The 27,348-nt window shown below is 41.2% G+C and overlaps 2 protein-coding genes across 4 annotated transcripts in view; one reads left to right on the forward strand and one right to left on the reverse strand.

Moving 5' to 3' along the window:
* Positions 1-6,555, forward strand: part of st6gal2a (ST6 beta-galactosamide alpha-2,6-sialyltranferase 2a) — a 45,253-nt gene extending 38,698 nt beyond the window's left edge. For all 3 annotated transcript variants that reach the window (XM_080838962.1, XM_080838961.1, XM_080838963.1), the window contains one exon: positions 3,137-6,555. In XM_080838962.1, coding sequence (XP_080695088.1) covers positions 3,137-3,384 — 248 coding nt within the window. In that variant the 3' untranslated portion in view covers positions 3,385-6,555. The remainder of the gene's footprint in view (positions 1-3,136) is intronic.
* On the reverse strand, positions 1,820-25,265 carry tmtops2b (teleost multiple tissue opsin 2b; the record flags this gene model as incomplete). The annotated part of the gene is made up of 4 exons (XM_080838964.1): positions 1,820-2,041; positions 8,081-8,314; positions 14,546-14,871; positions 24,887-25,265. 4 exons carry the CDS (start codon positions 25,263-25,265, stop codon positions 1,820-1,822), a joined length of 1,161 nt encoding a protein of 386 aa, XP_080695090.1.
* Positions 25,266-27,348: the final 2,083 nt, after the last annotated feature.

The raw sequence follows: 27,348 nt of genomic DNA on the forward strand, positions 1-27,348 counted from the left end.
CTCATCTTCACAGTAAAGAACAACATAGAGCATTTGATACCACGTATTACTCCACAGAGCAAGCAGGAGGAACAGAGAGAAAAATCAAGCATTGACAAACTGACATAGGAACAATAGATACAAGGGTGTGCTTGCCTGCTAAAGAGAAAACAAGAGAAGGACTCGAGAAGAAAGTCGGCTGGTATGCACGCCGGAAGCCAACACACTAGCACACATTTGCCACACATTAGCACACATTGGGAAAAGTGGTTTGTCACCAGATTACGCCCATAAAAAGCAAAGATGCATACACACAGACATACGGACACACATGCTCTCTCTCATACACACTCACCGGCACAAAACAACACGCATATGCCAGGGTTTCTGCTAGGATTTGTTTCTTGCCAGTCTTGTGTCTGGAAAGTATTGATTTTGCCAGACAAATTTGAAACTTACCAGCGGATGTTTGAAAAAACTCAAATATAATGTATCTTATATAATTTACACCTAGGCTGACAAACGAATGACAGCGTCCTCAAATCTGCTACCAGGATGCAATTTCCGTGGTCCTTTTCGTCTTGAAAAAGCTTGAAAAGTGTGTGTTTAAAAGCTATATAAGACCACAGAAATGCATTGTTTACTAGGTCATTGTGAAACTTTATTAACTTTCCTACAACTACTTAAGATTATTGTCAAATCAGTGGCACTATGAATCGTTTATTTGTCAGCAAAACGTGGTTTGGGAAATAATATCTGCCCCAATGAAGGGAATCTAGGCCTACTTAGCACTGCTAACATTTACCGTCATGTGCATTAAATCAAACAAACCCAGAGAAGGCTTTGGCCGCTGATGTTTTCTATAGATAACGCCTTCCTCATATATGTACATTTATAAAACTATTTGATTAGCTTATTGCCATCATGTGTCTGACAATCGAAATCACATTTTCCATTCATTGCCACTGAGGACATGGTGAAGGCTTAGGAGGGCGGAGCTCATACTGAAGCCTCACGAAGAATGAAACAGGACGCTGTGTTGAGTAGGAAGCGCTCGCATTTCACATGACAGTAATCAATAACTCAATAACATATAGGCTACAACAACATATATTTTAAACGTGGTTAAAACACAAATGTTTTGTATAAGAATATGTTGTTGTTTTGTATGAGCATTATAACCAACTATTTTGACCGGCAAGTTTCAAATGTATCGTTTATTTGTCATTTTTATCAGGCAAAAAAAAAAAAACGGTAATTACCGACTAACGGAAAACACTGACACGAGCATGCATTGCATTGCTAGAGCTTCTTTTTTGTAACCTCCAAAACAATAACACGGCGTAAACACACACAGTGCAAATAGAGATGAAAAAGACTTGTCTTTTGGATGACATCTCACATACACAAAAACATGCTACTCTTCATTCTCCTCGAATCCCACAACCTCTTCAACTTGGCACCATGTGGGGCTGTACACCTCTGTATCACAAGCAATGGCTGCGATCAACGGTTGAAGGGCCCCTCAACAGAGCAGGTGGATACCAGTGATGAAGCATGGTGATGGTTGCGCATAGTTCCAGCAGCAGCTTGTATTATTGTAATTGAACTCCATTAGCCCGCCACCACCAAATCACTACCCTCAATTATCAAGTTGTTTTTTGGTTTGGAGATGACTGTAAAATGAGCCACCTTAGTTATGAGAGCTGTCATGGAATGCTGCATGAGTGCGTCTGGTACTTCAGACAGGAATTCATAGGCCTTTTTTGTACAGTTGTACAGTCTTGTAGCGCAATTCAACACTCATCAGTACGACCCTTATGACACTGTGCAACGACTTTCAGGAAGTGACATTGGGCGGGTTACTCCGGTTTGTTATCGGAGTGCTGAAGCCGTGAATGGGCAGGCTGGAGGAAACCTGCGGAATGGAGAGCTGTGGCGCCGTCTTACTGTAGATACGGCGGTTGAGGTGGATGCCCGTGGTCTTGGAGGGCATGGACGAGAGGCCGTTTTCCATCTGTGTTCGCTTGCAGCCAATCAGGATAAGAAAACACCTTTTGAACTAGAGAGGAGAGAGAGGAAGAGGAAGTAAGGGGTGGTACGGAAACCAAGTGTGGGATGCTAGGGGTGGGGTGGGGTGGGGTGGAAAAACAGGGAAGAACGAGCACGCTGCAGATCCAAACCACAGAGAGGGAACAGATGGAAAGAACACGAGTTAAGTTGAAAGAATAGGGACAAAATGGAGAGGGAGGGAGGAGAAGGGAGGAAAGAATGGGGATGAAGGGATTCAACAAGAAATAAAGTAATTGGTTTACACAACACGTGGGATATTTTCAACTCTCTGGTCTGTATGGGGGAATATCAATAGAGCTATTTATTTTGCTCTCCTGCTAACTCAGACCACTTAGAATGGAGAACTTTTAATACTTATGGATAACATGCCAAATCTGTTGTCTTGTTATTATAGTCTGGTGTGGGGGTAGTTGAAGACAGCCCAACCAAATATAAGGACTATGGGTTGCCTTGATCTCTCAGACTTGTGCCACAGGGGACAAGAAGAAGGCATGTGAATCAGGGTTGTCTTCATCCCTTTATCACTACATCCATCTGTCTTTGTGTGCTCAGGCTCAAGAGTGGTTTGGGTGTGATTTTCCACCCAAATCTCATCTGTGCACAGTTGCTGCTCTCAACTGCTTCCTTTCACTGCCTTGTCAGCCTCCGCCAAAACCCTTATAACAAATCATGCTGCTGTGTGGGTGTGGGTGAATGGGCAGCATTTTTATAGCTCATCCGAAAAAAAGCACAACGTGTCAGGGCCCACATCCACCAGACTGGCACAGAGACTGGACAGCAATTCAATGGTGTATTGTCAGATTCAATGGCGGTGATGTCAATGTTCCTACTAGTCCGGATTATTCATGTTTGTGTCAAGATCTTGACCCTCATGAGTTTGTCAGCCTTTTCAATTATAATTCTGCAATAATTGCATAACCGTGTGTGCATGTTTTTTTCGAAAATGGCTTTATTGAATTGTGTATAACAACGAAGGCTTACAATGATAACCATGTGTTTGTCTGTATCTAAGTGCCAGTGTATAAAAGTGTACGTATGATTGCTGAGAACCGAGTCTGTGTTTGTTTGTTTGTTTGTAATGCAGGCATCCTGGTGATGATGGCGCTGTGTGAGGAGGTCCATGTGTATGAGTACATCCCATCGGTGCGCCAGACAGACCTGTGCCACTACCACGAGCGCTACTTCGACGCCGCCTGCACGCTCGGTGCCTACCACCCACTGCTCTACGAAAAGATGCTGGTGCAGCGCATCAACACCGGCCCCGCACGCGACCTCAGGACAAAGGGCAAGGTCACACTCCCCGGATTCAGCACCGTCCAGTGTGACCCCTGAACTCTTTGGCTTTGTATGCTTCCTGGTCAAATCTTTTTTCTTTCTTTTTTTAACGCCATCCCTCTCTGCTAGACACAAGGAATATATAGATGTTTTAAATGAGGTGCAATACCCGACCACAGGAAGTGGAGGGACTCTTTGAGACAGAGATTAGGCTAATGACAGGGACTATGACATCCGCTGACTTGAAAGGCAGAGAGAGGAGAGAAAAGAAATGGTCTGCTCCACAGGAAGGAAGTAGATAGTAATTTTGTCCTTACTGGTTACATCTACTGAACTGATCAGGGAAGGGGGAGTGAAAGGTTCATTTTAGGGTAAGCAATAGAGTTGTGGTTAAGAAAGTGTTTTATTCCTTACTTTGGTGTTTTGCTGTTGTGTCGGTGTCCTGTGAGATTGAACGGATTTAAGGGTTTGTGATGACCAAAGGCAGCATACCACAGCTGATAAGTCTGATATTGTTGCTCAGACTTGTCCTCAAATAGAGTGTGGTTACCACGTTGTGCAAGGGATGGACATTTGTGGTATTTCTAACTGAATGTCTCAGCAACACACACACACACACTACACAATGCTTTGAGCAAAAAATATGGAACTTGCCAGAGGCCTCCCAACAAAGTCTTACATTGGACTGCATTTCATCTTTTTTGTACCTGCCACATAGGCTGTGTCTTTTAAAATACATGCACAATCTCATAGCTCACTGACTAGCAGAAGTGTCAGAGTGAATTATGGTCGCCTTGGTTTGGCAGTGCAGCTGGCCATCTTCCAGCTTGTTAGCATAGCGCTTTGTGTGAATTGTAGTCTAGTCAATTCAGAGAGACACATATGTGTGTGAGAGCAAGGGTGAAACGTCTAAAGACTTAAGTGACCACGACCCTGTCCTAAAAATCAATCAAGACAGGGCCTATCTGTTGTCTTAGAACAAGGTTTGGTGAACTTTGCTAATATGTTTTGAAGGGTCACAAGCAATTTCATGTGTCTTGTTGTATTGAAAATTTGCGATGGAATGATAGGATTCTCTTTCACTGAATGTCCTCCATGAGTGATGTAAATATTTTTCAAAAAGAGTGTAAAGCTCAAGTCTACCCATCCACCTGGAAGTGTTATCAGTGTACTGTGAAGTGTCTGCCTATGAGGAAAGCTGTATTTGTTTGTAGGTGTTTGGAGATAGGAGGGGGGGAGGGGTCAAGTGGATTTCTTTTTGTATTGCATATGTATATAACAGTTCTTCTAAGCCTTCACTCAGGTGTACAAATCACAGCACAGCTCAACCTTGATTATGACGTGCCAGATGTTTTCTTCCCCCTTTCCTCACAATCACCCTCTTTTTGAAAAAAAGAAAAGAAAAAGAAGAGGTGGGGCTGACAATAAAAACAGTAAAGAAATCTTCAGCCTTCCTATGTGCCCTGGCCGAACCAGTGCCTGTGCCACATGGCATTTTCCACCTGAGATTGGATCAGGTGTGTTCAGTGAGAAGGCACCGACACCAGCTTTACTAATGTAGTTATGCTTTTGGTTGGTTGGTTGGTTGGTTGGCTGGTTGGTTGGTTTGTTTGTTTGTTTGTTTGTTTGTTTGTTTTTAAAAAACACTTTTTACATTACAATACAATGGTCATGTGCACTTCAGTGAAATGTAGTTTTGATTGAATGAATTGATTGAAACGGTTTGGAGCTGCTGCTGCGTGACACCTAAACCTCCGCTGCTATGCAGCTACCGCTGAGAGGGGACACGGCAGAGGGGTTGATGTCGAAATTGGTGTCCCCTGAAAACAATGCAAATTCATTACAGAAAGTCCTGTATTTCACTTACTGACATTTTCGTAGACTGCTAATTGTAACTTAACCTGTAACCGCATACAAAGGCTTAACTCAACTCAGATTTAGGAAGTTAAGCATAAGTGAAAATTCAGATAAGAGATCACTTAAGATGTATCCAAACTGTTTTGTAGATAATACAAATTTGGATTTGTGTTTTGAGGCTTAAGAAGTAACCAATTAAATTGCTGGGGATTTTTTTCTCCCATAAATGTTAATAGCATTGTTGTGATGGATAAAACAACGTTTTGTAAGAAAAAGAAGAAGAAAAAAAAGAAATTCATTGAACTCATAATCACATAAGTGTAATGGAGAGAGCATGCAATTGTTAGGAAGGGGGTTTAAAGTAACTTCTTGGTCAGTGTTCTTGCTGTGTGGAAACATAAACTTATTGTAGAAGAACTTTCACATGACAAACCTTAAAGTGGCCAGACAAGGCATAGATTCCACATCACGGCTTCCACAGAACCATTACCCAACTAGGGTAGCACTGTGCCTTACAGTGCCTCATGCGTTTTATTATCAGCTGTGTCTTCACACTGGGTCCTGGTTCTAATTTGTTTGCCACATTCGGACTGAACTGACGCCGGGTCAAACTGCTGTTGGGTTTGCTGAATTTCCAAAACCGATTGTAGCACAGGAAGAGCTATGAGACTTCATCAAACCAGGATGCATTGCACTAGATCGGATAACAGTTGATCCTCCGAATCTCCTTGGAGATTTCCCTTTCTCGACAGGACAAGGGATGTAGCTCCAGACACACAGCCAGAAACACACTTGATCAAACCCAATGCCTCTAGGCAGAGCGGTGGCGATGAAATCCTGATACTGTGCCAAATCGATTATTTTGATTAGCTGTTTTGTTTTACAGTGAATAAGGTGCTGTGATACTGTAGTGGCTTGGGCCAACTGCCAGCTGTGGAACACTCGTGAGCTCATGAAGAGATGACACGTGGAAGGTCAATGCCCATGTTGGCCATTGTATCTACATCTATTGTACAGGTCTCTCTGTCTTCTTCTCTCACACTGTCTTTCTCTCTCTCTCTTTCTCTCTCAGCACCACTTAGCCTTTGACAATTATTTTCCTTAAAGTTTCTTTAAACTACCTTAAACTTTCTTTTCCTGAGCTTACATGTTGACAAATACAAGGCAGTCCACACTGTAAGGCCATGGCCTCTTCTGTTGTTGTTGTTGTTGTTGTTGTTTTGTTTGCTGGATGAACTTCTCTTTTGTTAGACTTGAATCAGTTTGTAATTAATCATTAATCAGGGCTTTGATTTTTCTTCGTTCCTGATGATGTTTGTGTATTTGTTTGTTGTTTTATATTATGTAAATAAAGGGATTGCACATTGAAAAGCAGGCTCCTTACTTATTTGCTGTCTTTCCTCAAAAATAGTCACCATAACCATGTTTTAGGCACCATGTCTGTGACCAATTATGCAATCTGTTATAATGTTATTGAATGTGCCTCAGGAAGGTGTAGGATAATATGATTTTTTTTGTAATATCCTATCCTGTGACTTAAACTCAAGTCTAAATCAAAGCCTTAAGACAAATTGTTAAGCGGGTTCTATATTGCTTTTACAAAAACTCACTATTCTTAAGTTTCGAGGACCAACTTTATTTTTGTTGTTGGGTGATGGCAAAGTACTGGACACTAGAGCGGGAGAGTTTGTGCAATGAATGGATTTGCTTTTTTGTCCTCATGGCACTATAGACCTACCCCTAAGGCCTCTGAAAATCATCTGTAATCATTTTCAATTTACACCAACAGGTTGACAATAATCATGACAATGCCTGATATTAAAATGCCTGATTAGACACAGTTACAGAATTGTCTCTCTGGTTTTCTCAATGGCATAATTTATTTAGATTTCATGCGTGCCATCAGGCAGAGCAGATGCCACCTTTCACTTATCTACACCTAGGGAGAGCTTTAAAAGAGGCAATAATCAAATCTCCCTAACTGCCCTAAGTGTTGTGCAAAAACATTTGCATCATCCATACTCCATGTGGCCCTGTAATTTCAGTTGAAAAGTGTGTCCACACTCTTGTTGGTGTTGTGGAAAGATGATTTAGGAGAGAATTTGGAAAGATAGATGGAGGGAATGTGGGAAGATAGATGGAGGGAATGTGGGAAGATAGATGGAGGGAATGTGGGAAGATAGATGGAGGGAATGTGGGAAGATAGATGGAGGGAATGTGAGAGGATACAGGGGGAGAAAGTGCAGGCCCCTGTCGGCCTGACAGGATGCACCGCAGCCATAACATCCACCCAGGCCTATGCTCTGTGGGGCCACTCTGAGCAGGTTTTTTAGGTCCGACAGAGGGACACTTCTCGACTGCTTGGCCTTTCCAACAACCCTCTCAACAGAAAATCCCAGTGAGATTTGAGTTGAGCAAAACATGCTGTGGCCTCTCGCCTCATTCTACTGTAAGTGTTGTTTCTTCTATTGCATCATCCACAGGGTGTAAGCCTCAGAAGTGTGATGATGCCCCAATTAAGACTTTTTAATGTGTATTATGCATGTTATGATCTTTATTTTGTTATATTAAATTATCAAAGGGATTAAAACAATACTCTTGTTGCTGCTTTGAACCGTCTGGACTTAATCCACTCAAAACATGTCACTTATACAGAATATATACTTATAACATCAGTTTCCTCTACCAAAATCCCTCCTCACTCATTTAGCAATTTATTGTACATTGTGCAACTTAAAAGTTTCCCGTTCAGTTTCCATGATTAGCAAAGATAAAATAGCATCCATATTACTACTATTTCTACTACTACTATTACCACTACTACCTCTAATCTCTCTGTATTACCAGAGTAGTATGAATATTATACAAGAGTAGTACAAGAATAGTATGGCCTCACCTGCTTGTTCATGAGTATATAGATGAGAGGGTTGATGACGGTGCTGGACTTTGCCAGGATTGAGGGCACCACACTAGCGATGGGTGTGATGAGGCCAGGTCGGCCAAACGTAGCCATCATGGCCACCACCCCATAGGGCGTCCAGCACAGCATATAGCACACCACCGTGGTTAACACCAAGAAGAGCACGTGGTACTCCCGCTTCCGGTTGGCATTCTTTCGGATTTTCCCAACCTGGGCAAGAGCAGATGTCAGAGAAGACATTTATGAATGTCAGTGTGAGAGATGAGCTTCACAAAAGAACATGCAGCATGAGTTATAGCCCCGTTGTATGAAGCTCTCATCTATATCTCTTTCTCTGTAGACTCTTTTCATGTCTACAGCATTCATGCAGCCCTCACACAAGACAAACACAACATTCCTGCAGAGCTTGAGAGTTATAATACAGCAAATCATTTTGCAAGTGTGCTTGAATGAAGGTCTGGCAAAGGCATAATTGCAGGAGCACCCTGGTTATGTGTGATCACAGGAGGGTTAGTAGGCATCAACACAATACAGTTCTGATTTCCAGCGATCACAGTGTTGCCTCCCTGTTTTAATTTAAAATCAACCAATCAATCAATTAAACAATAAGAAAACAGTAAAACGAACAAAACAAAACAAATATGAAGACAAGAGGACAAATTAAAACGACTCGACACAAATGCTGGCAGTGTAATACATGAACTGTGAATTGAATTGAGAATACATGAATTGTGTGTCACATTTGAAGAAGACTATTAACTAGAACAGTGTTTTTAAAGGATTGTCAATTTAATGATCATTAATTACACATTCATTAATTATTGCTTTGCAATGAAAAGCTTGAGCTTTAATGATTGGTATTATTGATGAGGGCCTCTTTTTATAATGTATGCCAGCTTTTGTGTCCCTTTAAGCATGCCACCCATCAATGAAACCCATAAAAAGTTATCCTGATTTTCATCATTATGTGTCTACATTATTCATGAAAGCATCTTGTCAAGCATGTGAAGGTGTGAATCAGTGGTCGTCATCAAGACTCACATGTATGTGTGTGTGTGTGTTTGTGTGTGTGTGTGTGTGTGTGTGTGTGTGTGTGTGTGTGTGTGTGTGTGTGTGTGATGAAGGTGAGTTTGTGTGTGTATCGTATATAAATGCCGGAGCACGTCTCTGATACTGCGAGAATGTGTCATAGGCCAGTCAAGTGTTCCAGTCACGTGTTCAAAGTGATAATCCAAGGCATGCCGCTTTAATGTACTGCAGTATCTTCCTGTGATTTCACCTAGAGTTTTAGTATAAAAAAAAAAATCAAAACATGACTTCCAACTCAAGGGCACGCAGGTAGACGCACACGTCATCCACCATTGGAGAATGCTGCCCTAAAGGTCCCTTACGTGTTGCCTCATACGCTTGGGGATGAACCAGGGGTGAAAGCCAGATAATTTGTATTCGGTTGGTGAATGGGGTTGTGTGTGTGCGTGTGTGTGTGTGTGTGTGATAACAATCAGGAATTAAAGGAGGTTCTGTCATGCCTTTCAGCTTCTCTTCATTATTTTGCTCTCTTTATCGCTAAGCTCTATTTATGGCACCCTTTCTTTCATGAAATTTGTAATTTACTTACTTCTAAAATGCAGATTTCTTTAATAACCTCATAATTCTTTAGAGTTTCATCAAGATTTAAGACTTTATGAGAAACATTTTTCACTACCTCAGTGATGTATGCTGATTCATGTTTATGTAAACACCATCTCATTACCCCATACCCATATCTGATAATATCCAGCTATTTGCATTTACTAAGGCCAGTACCCTAAAACAAATTATAAATGCAACTGAGATTTATCAGTCAGACTAGTTTTCTCTATCAGTGATGGTAGAATATAGGTAGGATCATAAGGTTTCAAAACAACACAAATATTTTTCATGTACATGTATCATTCTTAAAAACATTAGCAATTAAATAGACCTTTCGTTCAGCTTTCGAAAGAAAATGCCTCCACACTGTACATACCAACTCCTAACACCATAAGGGATTTTGTTACAGATGAGAATCGTCTTTCTATAAAAATAGTCTGAAAATAAATACAAATAATACAAATACACACCCTCTTCTTTCAAATTTCTCTGCACCTTGATGACTAATGCCCACCGTTCCTTTTAGTTGACTGATCCCTGTCCCACAAGATTATCCACTACATCAGAGAAATACTCCAGCTATGCATTTAGAGCATGCTACTTCACTTACTCTACCCCATCATAAATTGCATCTCCTTATCATACAGAGGAGACAGGTAAATAAGGATGTTTGCTACTTGTTATTCTTAACACCTCAGAGCAAACATGTGGCTCTAAGCCATTTTCCGACAAGATATCGAAAGCAAAAAATCAAACAGTGTGAGCATATTTTAAAATGCTATTGGCCACCAGTTACGTACATTTCTGTGGTATATTCAAAACTTGTATTTTGTTAATGTACATATAGAGCAACGTGGCAACATTTATACTATTTCTACATGAAAAAGGAATATCGTATACCAGTGTACCTGGGCTAATATATGCACACTCAAAGGAGACTGAATGCAATAAAATCGCAGTTCAGAAAGTGAAAAAGAACATGAAATAATAGGTCACTGTGCTAATATAGCCTGCATGACCAGAGGAACATATGCTCTTCAGCAAGGAATGTTAAGTCATAAAATCTAACCCGAGGATCTATTGCTGTAAGAATGTTACAATAACAACCTAAGTGGGGTAGATCTTCTTGTCTGAAGTCTAATTATTAGGGCTGAGTCTGAAGCAAGGGCTACAGGGCTACTCTAACTAAAATGCATACACTTATTGCATAGCAACCTTGCCAACAGAATAGATTACTTCAGGGGCATGTCCTAACATTACAGTTACCATATTCTAAAATGTCTTTAATAGCACTAGATTCTTCTCTGGATGCACAATAGATGGTAAGCAAATATCCCATTATCCAGTGAAGGCACACAATTTAAGAACAATACTATTGCAAAAGCAATAGTGCTGCACAAACAACTGAAAACAGGCGAACAACTGAACTCCTGAATCTGTCCACTGGAGTTTTAATTTGGCACTCCTACACTATGAGTAACAAAATGAAAGTGAAAGTGACTGCTGAACAAATTAACAAAGCATATTTACAAACATAAGTCTATGAAGCAGGTGTTTGTGTCTGAGGCAGCTTGGGCCTAAACCCTTCACCCTGTGTTTGGTGACCTTAAATATAGCAGTGATGAGAGTTTACCAAGTATGTATGGTTTACCATTATTTAAGCTTTTAGCAACTGCACCACACATTCCAAAGCAGCCCTGCTTCTTAACATTCTTAATGCCCATGGCCCACAATAACAACATTTCATACAAGCTAGCAGCCATGGTATATTTCTCAGCGACAGCAAACTACTAAATTTAATTAAACCCAAAATCTGACTTCAATTTGACCCAAAATCTCACAGTTACGATGAGATAAACGCTGTCAACTTGACAACAGGACAAGTGTAATAGATACAACTGCCCAGAGAGAGGTTCTTTTACGAAGGAGAGGATTTCAGCTAACGTAAAGAGAGTGAAGGAAGGATCAGTAGATCTACCCCAAGTGCATGAGGTGGCGACAGGTGGCTGATTGTAGTCTGTGAAGATAAATACTGGGCTAGTCACCCTAGAGCAGGTTAGTGGTTGTTATCAGAAGTCCTGCAAAGTCAACGGAAAATCAATGATTTCCAGCCAAATATGTGGCTCCATATGTGTGCTACTAAATAAGGGAGACAGATTGATATCAGACTCGATATTGTGAATAACTTCAGATGTTTTTACTTCTGCCTCTTGTTTGATGTTCTCTGCAGCATCAAACTGAATTAATACTGTATCATAAGACTCAGGAGTCCAAGACTGACAAATCATTAGTAAATAAAGGAATTTCCCTCAAACTGTTCCATTTTTACACTTGTAAATTAAATACATTATTTTTGTCCATCACTGTCCATGTCCAACAGAGGAGGATAGAAGTTATGATTAAATATTGTGTTACAAAGAAAGTCAACTGACAATCTTCATTGGACCACATCATGATTAAATAGAAAATTAAATATCATTTACATTCCAGTTCTCTGTTCTATCTTTTAGCACATTTTCCAGCTTCTGAGGACCATCAGAACTGATAAGAACCTTTGAACCTTTCAATCCATTTTGAACAAATTAAAGTAAATCCAACAGTAGAAAAGTAACATATTTGAGTTATGACAAAGAGTGCAGAAGTTCATGTCTTTTCACAGAGATTTTAATATTCTCTAGTAATCTGTCCTGCAAAGAATCATACCTGAGACTAGTGGTGCTGTGTTTAATGTGTTGCCTCAGACTCACTAATGAATTAACTCTGTTCAGGCCTGAAACTGATTAAAAAAGATCCTATACAATAGAACTTAACAATTCAGCAAAACTACATTTCCCATATGTTGCTAAGGTAGACCTTTCACTACCACAAACCTCAATTCCTGAAGAAACTACTGTGAGTACGTGTTGCATTTTTTGTGTGGGGTTCTTTTTATTTTCTAGTGGACAAGCTTTTGTTCTTTAGCATGTGTCTGTTTTGACATGCAGCCATTAGTCAATGGACACTGCTGTTAGGCAACAGCATAAATTATCCACCAAAACAAATAACAACAGCTATTTTCGCACCTCACTCATCTCTTACCACTTTTGAAGGACCCTGTGGCCTATGAAGTGGGTCTCAGTGATGGTTTACTCTTTGTGAGGTGGTTTCTGTTTCCTTAGGAACGACGAAAATATGTGTTCATTTACATTTACATTTAGCAGACGCTTTTGTCCAAAGCGACGTACAAGGGAGAGAACAATCAAGCTAAGAGCTATAGAACCTGGTGTAACAATAAATACTGCTTATTTTTTTTCAAAAAAATACAAAACGACATAGAAATAAAAAGAAGTGCGGGACTGTCACTGCTTAAGTGCAAGTTTAGCCAAGGTGCCAGTTAGGAAGGGAGGTGCTCTCTGAAGAGTTGGGTCTTCAAGAGCTTCTTGAAGGTAGAGAGGGACGCCCCTGCTCTGGTAGTGCTAGGCAGGTCGTTCCACCAACGTGGAACTACAACTGAGAATAGTCTGGATTGCCGTGCTTGCACCGGGGGCAGTGCCAGACGACGCTCACTGGATGAGCGCAGCGTCCTGGGTGTAACATTTGCCCTTACAAGAGCATTTAGGTAGGTGGGAGCAGACCCAGTAAGCACTTTGTAGGCAAGCATAAGTGACTTGAATTTGATGCGAGCAGCTACCGGCAGCCAGTGGAGCTCAGTGAGTAGCGGGGTGACATGTGCCCTCTTTGGTTGGTTGAACACCAGACATGCCGCCGCGTTCTGGATCATCTGTAGTGGTTTTACCACGCATGCCGGCAGGCCCGTTAGTAGGGCGTTGCAGTAGTTGAGGCGGGAACTGTTCATGTGGGGGGGGGGCAACAACAACCAAACAAGTTTGCTTAAGCTTCAGATGCTGAGACATTTGCACCAGAAAGAGGAAGCTAGGGCAAAGCTGACTACTGACCTGAGCTACAGTTCTAGATTATTCTGCCTGGTCCACGTAACACCACCACTTATGCAACTACATCAAAGAGGAATAAGTGTACAAAGAAAAGAAAAAACTGCCTTGGTCATGTTTAGCGTCTCTGACCACAAGCTAGGGATTAGAAGAAAATGTGAGCAATTTCCTGACTCATTAGGCCATTTCAGGGTGGTCATTGGGCTAAAATGAGCATCTCAGCACGCTTGAGTGAGTGCAGCTGGCAGCGTCCAAGTAGAGAGGGCATCGTAGAGGCAAAGTGGTCAGACTACATTGTTTAGTAGACCTTTGAGTGCTCTACTTGATAGACAGGAAGTTGCTTAAAATACATCCCTAGAGACTAGTCATCAACTCATTTGAGCTCAAACTATTGTATAACAGTAGTAATATCCCTTGTATGAACTTAAGTGATTTTGGCCACAGGCCAACTAAATTTCAAGAAATAGACCCCTTAACCTTGATCATCACATGATCTTGCAGAAGCACTGCAATCCGTTGAAAAAACATGCTACTCAAGGTACAGAAGGCTAGAGAGGTCAGTTGCATTATCTTGACATCACAAGAAAACAGATCTTGGTCTTGTTGTACCACAGAAATAAAACAATGATCTGTCTACCCTTCAGTTGAGGTATGTGGTCCCATTTCAAAATGTTGTGACAGCAAATGTAAACAGACCTATTGATTAACTGTCGATACTGGTTCTGGCTAAACATTTTGTCCATAAGTACCGTGCTGTTGAGAAATCCCTCACTGTATTCACTGTATTACCAGCAAATTCACTCTGACTACCAGTCTTTGGATCAACAAACTGGATCCAAGACACAAACACACACACACATACACACACATACACACATACCTGCTTGACAGCATGCAGCAGCCTACTGTAGCAGTAGACCATAATCAACACAGGCAGTCCGAGGCAGAAGATGAACAGACATATGATGTAGGAATGCGACTCTGGTGTTCGTAGCGTCCATGACACAGAACAGCTGGTTCCTGCTCCCTCAAGACCATAACTACTCCACCCGAGTAAAGGAGGCACTGTCCAGAAGAGAGAGTAGAGCCAGATTCCACCAACAGCCAGCAGCGGCCTGCGGTAGTTGGGCCCCCGCTTGTGGTAGACTGTCAATGTGCTGTAGCGGTCGTAGGAGAGCACCACCAGTGATATCAATGACACAATGCCTGATGGAAGAGAAACACATGGTGGGAAAATGTTAGAGGAGTATCTGTATATATCATATGTATATGCATATGTATAAATGTGAGAGGATTACTGTATTTTCCCGACCACATTACAGCATTTTAGGTGATTTTTACAAAACAAACCCGTGTATTGACTGTATCACAAGTTTATTCAATGTTACATCATCCTGTTAGGTAAAACTGAATGCCATGTGGTTGTAGTGCGAGCGCTACTAGCCATTTAAAGTTTCATCGGATGGGCATTTCAAGCACACACACACAAGCAAAACATTCTTCATCCTCTCCTAGTATGTACACGCGCACACACCTCATTTCCACTTAAAATGAAAACCATGCATTAATTAAGAATTGATTTAAGTGTTATGAAGTTGTGCGGGTATGGACACTAAATGTTTCGGTCGAATCATTGATAGTCCCCTTGGGAACCACTGAATGAACATGTTCACTGCATTGGTATCAGAGCAAGCCCTTGCTCCACTGATGTCCAATTACTTCTCTCAGGATTGATTAATGTCTATGTGATGTTACAATCTCCTCAAAACTACAGTAGGAAAAGGTAGAAACCCTCAGGGTGCCTGAGCAGCTTTTAACATGAGTTCATGTTAACATGAGTTCATATTAACACATGCAAGCAGCTGCCAACTGTGAAGATGGTTCCATAAGCACGAAATATATATAGTTATAAAGCTATGATAGGTCAAAACCCTCTGGGTGCCTGTGTAGCTTCAAATTTACATGAATTTTCACTTCATATTAAAATTAGTTCACACTCAGGCAACTACCAACTTGCATGATTTACATACCTCTGGTGGAGGTTCGAGCTCTGTAGCATCAAGTTAAATAGGCTACAGTTAGGTGAAAATAGACAAACCCCCGTTTCTTTATCATAACAGAAGACTGAGTGTGAATTCAAATGTGTTCTATCCCATGTTGTTTTTTACCTGATACATTAGTGGGATTTGTATGTGAAAGAGAGAAAGACACCCATTCTACCTGGCAGAGTAACTGTGCGATTAAATGCATTCCCATGTATAGAACGCAAAGTATTAACTGCAGAGATGCAGACATTTTTACAAAATCCATTTATAAGTAGACAGGAAATTTCGGTATGTGTATGTACAAATGTATATGTATACATCTAAGAATGTATGTGTATCAATGTAATAGGAGTCCACACATGGTAATATTGTGCTTTAAAAGCTTTTACATAACCACAGTTGATCAATTGGCCTATGTCTTAGAATCTTGTTTAAGAATCACAGATGCAATACTGCCAAATGACAATGCATTACTCACAGATGAAATACGTATCCTTTTTTGCAACCATTTTATATCACACAAAATGCCAGACAAAATATGATCTATGGTCAGCTTGCACACTAACCCATGGTGGGGGGCACAGGCTACTGATGCAGTTGTAATTTGTAACCACCCACAATACCCCATTTAATCACTGGCCAGACTACTTGGATGAGTCATAAGCCATACTATGTGACTGTATGTGTAAATAATAATGTGTAATAATAATATGTGTATTTGTGTTTAGGTACAGCTAGGCTGTTATATAAGTGCTCCATGCTCCTGATCCAGTGGCCTTTCAGTATGTAAGATAAGCTGTTACATAGAAGTGAGAGGTGTACGTAAGAGAGACTATGTAAAGGACCAAGAAGCGGGCAAAAGTTCAAAAAAAGATTCCCATTCATCATCACCACGGGACTGAACTGCTACAGTAGACACATTTTTGTACTACCAAGAACACCTGACTTCCTCCACAAGCCGTGACCTTTCTTATCCTCTAACTCCCCTCCACATTCTCTGCACTCAAAAACAAACCCAGCTGGATGCTACAAATGACTTCACAATTCTCCAGTTTCTCCACTTCATTAACCTCTGTAGTGGGCTAAACGTAGTTTGCACAGTAAAAGAGAAATCTCTACGAAGAGTCCAGTTTTGTTCTGGACTTGGTCTGGATATGGGCTGGATTATATAACACATTACTAGTATGTACTTGTACTAACACAGTACTTTCAAGATATCATTCAAGACATAATAACCAAAATGATCAAACAATATCACCTGGAGTTTATACTTGGATTTCAGTGCCCACATCTCTAACCCCCTCTCATTATGTGTGATCGATCTTCATAGGCTTTTCTCACACCACACATATACACTCACACATATGAACTGAATGACTTTTCTAGTTACGCTATTATGTTATCGGGGGCAATGAGATGTTCAGACCAGACTTAAAAGGTTCAGGCCCCCAATCGGAAAAAACATGAGATTCCCCTCCTGTCCCAGGACACTGGGCTGAAGGAGTCGACCCCGTACGGCAGCGTAGGATGTGCAAATTGCCCCGCATCAATATAACATTACAGAACCCCTCCAAGGGAGTCTCCTCAGAGCTGTCAAAGTAGACCAATGATGTTTCATTTCACCGTCAAGAGACCACAACACAGGAAGACACATTAAATAAAATAGTAGTTTGAGGGGGGCAGAGGGGGAGGGAGGAACATGAAGATGTGGAAGAGGTACAAAAATAACGACTGAATAGATGGGACAGAGTGGAATGAGGGAGGGGTGATGAATGAGAGAATGAGAAGGAGCAGGATAAGAGAGGAGGAGAAAGAGAAAGAGAATGAGAAGGAGCATGATAAGAGAGGATGAGAATGAGAAAGAGAATGAGAAGGAGCAGGATAAGAGAGGAGGAGAAAGAGAAAGAGAATGAGAAGGAGCAGGATAAGAGAGGATGAGAATGAGAAAGAGAATGAGAAGGAGCAGTATAAGAGAGGCTCTCGTCCTTTCAGACAGTGGCAACTAGTGTCACACTGAGCTCACCTGCATCCTGTGGTTTAAGTGCCTACTGGGAATCTCTGGGGTTGATAGATCAGTCCACCCTCAAAAGCCATTAATTTCATAGCAGCGGTGGATGTATTATTATAAGGCTACTGATCCTGATGGGGTGAGTCAGTGGGATGCATGACGCAAGACAACGAGGCACTTATGTTACACAAGGATGACACGAATGAATATTGCAAAACATAGAGAAGGGCACACCTGAAGGGATAGATTTTACTCTGGAAATTTCCTTAAAAATTCACACACAAACACACAGAGGGTGTGCCTCTTTCCCTTACCCATGCTAAATGAGGCATGAAGACTAGTACATTGTATCAGCATGGCAGTAATGTTTTGCTCCAACAAGCAAATAAAAATCCTTTTAGACTTCCTCTGATAACACAGAGACTTCACCACAGAAAATTCCCGTATGATGGGTTATTCTACCTTCTTCTCACATGCAGATTCTCTCTCTCTCTCTCTCTCTCCCTACCCTCTCTCTCTCTCACTCTCCCTCTCCTCTCTCTCCTCTCTCTCTCTCTCTCAATAACACACACACACACATGCAGAGAAAGCGAGAGGAGAGATACACACGCACCCACACCTTGTCCTGTTTGCAAGCACTTGAATTACTGGGGTGCACAACTCTGGCGGTTGGCCCCGTCATTCATTTCCCCCTTTGACTGTGTAAACCAATCACAACCTCCAGGTGCAGAAGATAATCCTATTGTTCAGACTGGAGGTCAGAGGAAATGTCTTGCCTTTCACTGGCAGTTCTGAGGCTATGGTGCCAAACCTAACCTGGCCAAATTACCCAAATGGGCTTTTCTCAAGCTTGACCAATAGGTTAAGTGCAGTTCCACATCCTATATTCTAATGTACAGCACAAATGTACTTAATCACTGCCACAAGACAGAGAGACCCAACACAGCTGTGGCACAGCTGATAAACAAGCTTTTGGAGAATCAATTAATTGATCACCAGAACTACGGATTTGTGTTTTTCACAGTGTGACCCATCTCAGACTCTGGCTTGATAGTAGTGAATTCTGAAATGCAATTTAGTGTACAGTATTTCCAGTGTGTCGGTAGTCGGTGTGTATGTGTGTGTGTGTTTGGAGCAGGTGATGAAAGCAGGGCAACTAATTTGTTTTAGGGCCTAACAAACGCACCAGGAAAAAGAACAGATCCTATTTTTAGATGTACCTTATGTTAGCTATATGTTTGCTGAATTTGCTTGTCTAGCACCTGCACCGAATAGGTGCACAGATTCTCACGGTGTAGGTATGCTTTGGATCATAGCCATAAAACACATCTAGGTCGGGTGTTACCAGAGCTTATACTGGATCAATTCTGACAGGCCTGACATTCGTATTAAGAATCCGATTAAGAGTCTTCTTTGTTTCAGAAGTAAGTTCCCATGCACCCATGGCAAAGGAGGATAAAACGGTTGTAAAACTGTCAGTACTGTGTAGATTGTATAGCCACATGCTGTTCTGGTAGGCTTAGCAACTGCTTCCCCTTTCTCTACTCTTCTAAGATACATTTTGAGAAATTTGAGGAAAGTCAAATACTTAATACTTAAAACAAATAGCCTGTTGCGAGCATGACATGTACATTATGTTTTATTCACAGCACCAATTCAATTTTTTCTTTGTTATTTGGCAAGTAGCCATTATGAACACCTCCTCAGGCAGCTTCATTTAAAGTCGCTCTCACACATTTGATGCTGTTACCTTAATCCCCCAATACAGACAAGTATTGTAAAGCCCCCCAGAGTTATGGGTACCTTATAATTGAATGTTTTAATGTTATTCTATAACTCTATATTCTGGTAGAGTAAGTCCTCTACCAGTTGAAAGAGATCCGTTCCGCTGGCCAGACTACTTATGTCCTCTGCTACCTTTTTCTCACAGGTGTCACTCTGATGATGTACGAGCAGCATTTACTAAACACAGCACGTTGTCAAAACTGATAAAAGGGAATATATCACATGATAGACAGACACACACACACACACATTTAAAAATCAATGGGCCAATACCTATAAACCAGGATATTGGTCCTTGGTCCAAACAAGCCTTCCATTGCCAACAGTGCAGTTTTACTTTATCACTGCCATGGGGCAGTGGGGCTCTGTCTCTGCCTGTCGTGTGTGCGTGTGTGTGTGCGTGTGCGTGTGTGCGTGCGTGCGTGCGTGCGTGCGTGCGTGCGTGCCTGCGTGCCTGCGTGCCTGCGTGCCTGCGTGCCTGCGTGCCTGCGTGCCTGCGTGCCTGCGTGTCTGTGTGTGTGCTTGCGTGCGTGCGCGTGTGTGTGTGTGTGCATGTGTGTATCCCTCAGTGGCTGTGTTTACACTGCCATTTTATTTAATGTCAAACTATGTGACTGAATGATAAAATATGTCATTAGCAAAGAGACAGTGAGCTGTGAGATGGCGTGTCTCATTTAGCCGTGAGGGCATCATAAATCTACTGACGGAACAGATAGATGGACAGATAGATGAAGCAGAACTGAAAAGGCAAAGTTCATAGAGAACCAAAAGGCAGAGGGGCTCTGATGGACACATTTGATGATTATTGATCCTCAGAATCATTCACACACCCTTGAGCTTGGGCGACTTGGGTTTGTTCTCAAGTGTGACTTTTCTCAAGAGCTCTGTATGAGGGGCCGGTTAGGACATAACTATTGAGACACTCTTACACTCACTACTGAGACACTCTCACACATACTAATGAAACAATCTTACATTCACTATTGAAACGCTCTCACACTCACTACTGAAACACTCACACATACATACATACTCTGTAAACCTATGCACGCTCATATATAAAATATTATACATACTCGTCCGAAACACTTACACATACTTACAGTACATATATACCTCTGTGTACACATACATATGAAATGCTTACATGCATGCAACTTCTAACTATTTTGATCAGTCTGAAGGCCTTATTCGAAATTGGCAATCGTGATGACATCGTTGATTTTTTTCAATAGGGTGCTGCGCTGCGTTGACTGCCTACAAGACCCAAGAGAGTCGTTGGAGTCAATATGTTTTGTTTTAATATGTTGGGCAACTTAAGAAGAAGAAGAGATCAAGAAAAATACCTTCCTCTGTTGCTGACATGGCAATCAAAAAACTACAGGCCAATATAAACATTTTATAAGAATTGACGTACTGTTACATTTTCTATCTTTCAACTTTTAAATGTACATACATCATCTATGGCATGCCAAAGCCCTGTGTGTTTCTTCATTGGTCAAGGACGTGTATTCCAAAGGTCCGACACCAAGACGTTGCCTATGTCTGAACACAGTCCGACGGATAATTCCCTGCCAGTTAAAGTCCCATGCACTGGTTAAATTGCTCATTTGTAAGTCATATCCCAAAGGTCCCGGGCGACGTGGAAGGCCATTTCTGGCTGTAGGTGGAACCGGAGGAAGGCAGATTTCTTGATCTGTTCTTGTCTCGTCCATATTTCTTTTTCATTTATTCCAGTTATTCATAAGGCCGCGTAGCCATACAAATGTTCAACAAGAAATGTATCAACATATTACTATTTTATTGACGCATGTTCACAATGGCAGTTCACTGACTAAACACAATAGTCTTCATTTTAGAAGTTGTCATTTTTATGTATGACTGTAATTTCTGATTTCATCTCTTGGTATGACTGTAATTCTGATCTGATTGGTATGAAGACGATACCAGGTTGGATTCCCTCGCCCTCCTGCTTACAATTTGCTGTTTGTTTTCATGGAAGAAAAACATAAATACACAGCCAGTGCATTCTTCTGTACAGTTCTTTCACAGTCCAGTCACAATGCAAAAGCTAATTTTAACTTCACAATGAACTTGTTGGATTTACGTCAGAGTTTCGATATCATCGTGTCATGGCCACCACAATTTCTGCTGCCAAAATGCCATATCCTCAGTTATCACATACATAAAGTTCCCCTGGGCTGACCCTCTGGCTCTCTTTAGGGTGAAGATGTGCAGAGTTCACTGATCTCTATCGGCTTCTGACTTGCACTGTTATGTTGAACCAAATGAGGAGAGGGGAAAATATATCTACATAAGTCATCTTTTGCTCTTTACGTTCATGATTATCTGCCTATCCTCTATCATGGGAGAAGCCACAACTGTGTCTTACAATTGACCTACACATATGGTAAAGCACATGATCTGTACATTTTATTTGCCGATATATTGATTCACATGAGCCTACAGTTGGGAAACACTTCCATCACAGGCAAGTCTAACTGCCAAACCTCATCTCAGCGGGAGCACGTCTCTTATCCAAACCCATGTCTCATTCTTTGTTGATGTTTTAACAATAGCCTCTGCTCAGCATGTGTAAAACTGAAAATGCTTTCACAATGTTCATCGCACACTGAATGGAAACATAATGCGGTCTTGGTTAGTAAAATAGGAACACACAGAGGGTTCGCAGGAAGTTGTAGGGAAAAAATTAGAAAATGGTACAGAGAACGTGATGCATCAAGGGTGGGAAAGTGGCACTGTGACCTTCTTTTAGATTCCAGCTCATACTGTTTCATGTTAAGGGACTTGGGGGACTGACACAGTGTCTTTAGGGCTTCATCTTTAGTTTGTATACGTGCTCTCCAAATAGAGAGGAGGGAATATGGATGGGAGGTGGGGGGGACAGTGAGGCAAGCTATTTACGCAATGGCTGGAAGCTGATTAGTATTCCCTGTCTTAACACACATTCCTCTGGCTACAGACATTATACCTCTACACTGTGACCCCTGAACCCTTTCTTAGTGGCAGTTTGGGTGACACAACCTATACTTAATAATGTATTAAAGGACAGAGAGATGGAAACTCAAGAATAAAGTATGAGATAAAAGAATGGAGAGACTGAACGACAGATTGACACAATGACAGATTACCTTGGTTTAATAATATAGATAATAGCTGAAAGGGAGGGATGGAGAGAATACGAATTGGAGATAACTACAGGAAATAAGTCTGGGAATATTAAGCTAGACAAGAAAAATACCACAAGACAAACAACAATTCAAAAGGCCATTAAGGTCTTGTATTTTAACTTCACAGTTTAGCAACCACAAATTTAATTTTTTTGTATCCTTTCCACAATATATTTTTCTAGAATCCTTTCAGATGTAGGGAAAATGTTTGTTTTTTTTCATCAGCACATGAAAATCAGTCTTAGCTGACTCCACTTCACTAACTTCACCTGCTCTCCTTCATTTCTGTTTTATGATTGATATTGAGATTTGTTTTTTTAATTTACAGAAAAGAACCTGCCCATCAAAGGGGTTGTGTCACAACTTTAGACAAGAATAAAACAAATACACATTGATAGAAAGGACTGTATACAAACAAACCATGAAAAGATACTTGGAAAAACATGGTTTAGATACTCGTTAACTAGGGTTAAGACCAACTGGGGCAGTCTGTTTGTATTTGTGTGTGAAATAATGAGTGAAACACAGGCTAAGAAACAGTTAACAGTTAACAGAAGAGTTAACAGAAACAGTTACGGAGCATAATTCAAATGCAGAGCTTTACCTAAATCTGGTTAAGTGGGCCAGAGCCAGTGGTATTTACCAAAGCAGATGTGGTTGTTATGTGATTTCCCTTGGCTGTTAGAAAGACGAAAACCTAACAGTCCCCAACATAAATTGGAATGGTTTACCCTTCAGAAGAAGCTTACAGTGAAATGCATGTGAAGGCTGGGTGGGTTTTCCAGGGTTACTTCTAGGCCTGCAGTTTTTTTTTTCATCCCCTATCCGTGGCATTCCTGACTATATGAGGGGATTGTGATGGGAGTTGGATTCTGCTACCTTCACCTCTCTACAGCTTGATTTTTATTTCAACCGAATATCTCTGGCTCAAAATGGCCAATAAATCTCAGCACTTTTATCTAATCTCTGACTGGTGGTTGTCCTTGGATCATCTGGATGGATCTGGGAACTGAAAATGTGGTTATCCGAGACATCAACATCTTCCTCCACCGCCATCAGATTGAGAAAAGATGTGTTGATCTGAGCTACATTGCTGGAACCAGTACTTCAAATTAAAGAAACCGAGAATTGTTATGGAATCTTGTGCAAAGGAGGAATGAAGTAAATTCTTAGGCACATGAAAGACGAAGGCCTGTTTGTTAGTGACTACCTGGACACATTTCTTGGGCAGCTGAGTTTTCAGATTTATTTTTGGTGAGGCTGAACCCTGTGGCTTAAGCTACTACTGTATGTGGACTATCCCCACTTAATAGCATTTTCCCACAAAATGCTTGTAGGAAGTGAAAAAAAAAAACTCATTTTAAACATCAATCTATTCCATCTGTGTTTAAAACATGGTCCTGTAATTCAGACAGCTCTCTCTATGTTAATAAACAATTTTTTTTATGACTCAGTTGAACATCTGTATCTCCATGCATATCTTAGCACCTTCATCTTGAGGGAAGGTACTGCCATTGCTATTTTTTAAAAAAGGAGTGAAGCTTGTGTGTGCGTGTGTGCGTGTGTGTGTGTGTGTGTGTGTGTGTGTGTGTGTGTGTGTGTGTGTGTGTGTGTGTGTGTGTGTGTAAGAAATGGCGCTGCACTTCGGAGATAGAGATACTGGCTATTCATAGTGTGTTAACGAATTCTAATTCGTGCCACACTGTCGGTCACATTGAAAACCTCTGGGTTAAGTTAATTATCACTTATACCTCTAATCAACAATCATAGGATTCATTCTTGCTCCTTAGATACCAGGTTAGAGTTACACACTCGTTTTATTACATGGTACATGGACTCCCTGATGTCCCTGATTTCATGGAATTTCAAAGACTTCGTCTTCTCTTCTGCCTGGTGCAGGCTATGCACAAACACACTTCGCCCATCAGCACCAGACTTAAACATAGTAAGCATTTTTCTTCCAGTTAAAATGTTTATCGGTTTGGGAATCTAACAGATTTTCATTAAGACCCCCTTTGTACCCTACCAGCATCAGTGATTTCAACCACACCAGATATATAGGCTGACGTCCGCGAAAGTTACTCGAAAGTGACTGATTCCCCTAGGCTATCATGGTTCAGAGCGCTTCATCCCTCGGCAACGAAACGTTATAAGTGGTAAAAAGCTCACCTTAACGTACATTGACTACTTACCAAAACACGAGTTGATGAAGCCGTACCAACTACAACCGCGTTTCCCGAGAAACCATCTTCCCCTGATACTAGATGCAAAGCTGAGTGTAGTCCCGCATAGACAAACAAACATGTCACTAACGCTGATATTCAAGAGGAGGATATTCACCGGAGTCCGTAACGTCTTGAATTTACAGAAAAGGAGTAACACTACAAAGTTGTTGAGAAACCCAAAAATCATTATAAAACCCAATATCACTGAAAGGACGATGAATCCCGCACGAGAGAGTGTCTCTGTGTTTGGAATATCGTTCCAGTGGTCCAGAAAGGAATCCCCCTCACTCACGTTAAAGCTGTAATTCAATTCAGCCAAGTCAGAAAACATGTTCATACTGTTCATAATGTTCTCAGTGGTCCTTTAATCTGATTCTTGAAAACCTGTTGATTCTCAGGAGCTGTTTAGGCTCTATTCAGACAATTTAACGATGGGAAGTAAAAAAAAAACGTTTTTAAACTTCAATGAATGCGCATTTAGGATAAATAACAAAAAAGTCCAGAATGTGGAACTTCGTCTGGCTGACAATCCGGTCTAAAGAGTTCCACTTGAAATCCCATTCGTGCACGGTACAGTTGATAACTTGAGAAAGGAGAATCTCCACGTATTGGGAATGTCCATGTATTGTGTCTTGAATTCAGTGAAGGTGACCCGGTATGTCCGACCGGTCTATTAGCGGTCGTTGGTATGTTTATATGAATGTTCTCGCGAGCAAAAATACTTCGGACTTTTGTTACAGGCGTTCTTCTCACCACTCATCAACCAGCACGCTGTTATTGCCGTCATTAACATTTCAACCGCAACAATTACTATGGTCTGACAACATTTTACCAACAGAAGCATTGAATCATTATTTGTATCAGCCGACGAAACAAAACGTATTTTTTTCAGATAAAATAAAATAAAAAAAATCATAGCATTCCGTATGATTTTGTCAAAATACGTCCAAAAGTTGAAGTGCATTCACCTGTGCATACCCAAGCACAGAGCTGAGCGACTGAGGGGCAGGCTATAAAGGCACCGCTGACGTCATGCGGCACTAAGTACAGGGAGCTGGTCACTGTGCATTGGAAGACCCTTTTACTCATTGATCACTTCTCTCTCTCTCTCTCTCTCTCTCTCTCTCTCTCTCTCTCTCTCTCTCTCTCTCTAATCTCACACATGTTTTTGCTCATTTGCACAAATTAAAGGTGCAGTGTGTAGGATTTAGTGACATCTAGCAGTGAGGTTCAAGATTGCAACCAACTGAATACCCCTCCCTTTCCAAGTGTTTATAATTTATAATAAATAAGACCTTTGTCAGGTTTTTAATGGCACACACGTCACCCTGGATCACACACGTGCATATATGGAGGCGACCCAGGACATTATTTGCTGATATGCTCTGAAGTTTGACAAGCAGGCCCTGTCTGCAGTGTTACAAAAAGCTTTTAAGCCAGGGGCCGTATTCACAAAGAATCTTAGGGCTAAAAGTAGCTCATAAGTGGCGAATTTAGGAGAAACTCCTAAAAATAATGGGCGTGTCAGTCTTAAATTTAGGACTCCTATTTTTTTTTACTAAGAGCAATTCACAAAGTATTTTATCCCTAAAAGTAGCACCTAAGTCTAAGACAGCTTAAAACTCCTCATGAGGACTCCTAAGTCACTAAGAGTGTGTTCCATGTCGACCACTTGAGCCCTTCGAGCCCCGACTTTCAGGGGTTAGGGGGCCACACTGACAAAATCAGCAGAATGCAGGGCACTGAAAATGCCCGTATCATACCCTGAATTCGGTCGATTTATGAAGGGTTATTTGATGGTCACTACTCGCCCTTAACGGCTACGTACGGAACAGGAGGAGCCAAAGCTAGCTTTTCATTTTATAACGATAACAATGGCGGACATGATGGTTAGCGGTGGCTAAGGTGGCAGAGGCTGTAGATCACCAGGCTACAGACCGTAAATGTAGTAATTAAACAACTGTACTGATATTAAATGTACTACTAACATGCCATTATCAAATTAAAGCCAGTGACATCAGTATTTTGGTTGATTTCACGATGTATAGGCTACCGACAGTTAGCATACCAAGCTCGGTAGCATTACCATTCGAATTGCATGGCAGATATGCTAAGCTATCGGGCTATTCCCCCACCCAGTGCCTGTGGCTAGTCCGAAGAAAGGTGCATCTAAATAAACGACAGATGGTTGTGTCAGTCATTGGACAGTGTTAAACAACTGTACTGATATTAAATGTACTACTAACATTAAAGCAAGTGACATCAGTGTTTTGGTTGATTTCACGATGTATAGGCTACCGGCAGTTAGCATACCAAGTTAGGTAGCATTACCATTAGAATTGCATGGCAGTTATGCAAGATAGCTGGCTATTTAGTTTTCCCGGGAATCGCGAGCAGATTTGCGTCCGTCACTTCCACCAGGTGCTTCT

Source organism: Sprattus sprattus, assembly GCF_963457725.1.
Source record: "Sprattus sprattus genome assembly, chromosome: 5".
Taxonomy (NCBI): domain Eukaryota; kingdom Metazoa; phylum Chordata; class Actinopteri; order Clupeiformes; family Clupeidae; genus Sprattus; species Sprattus sprattus.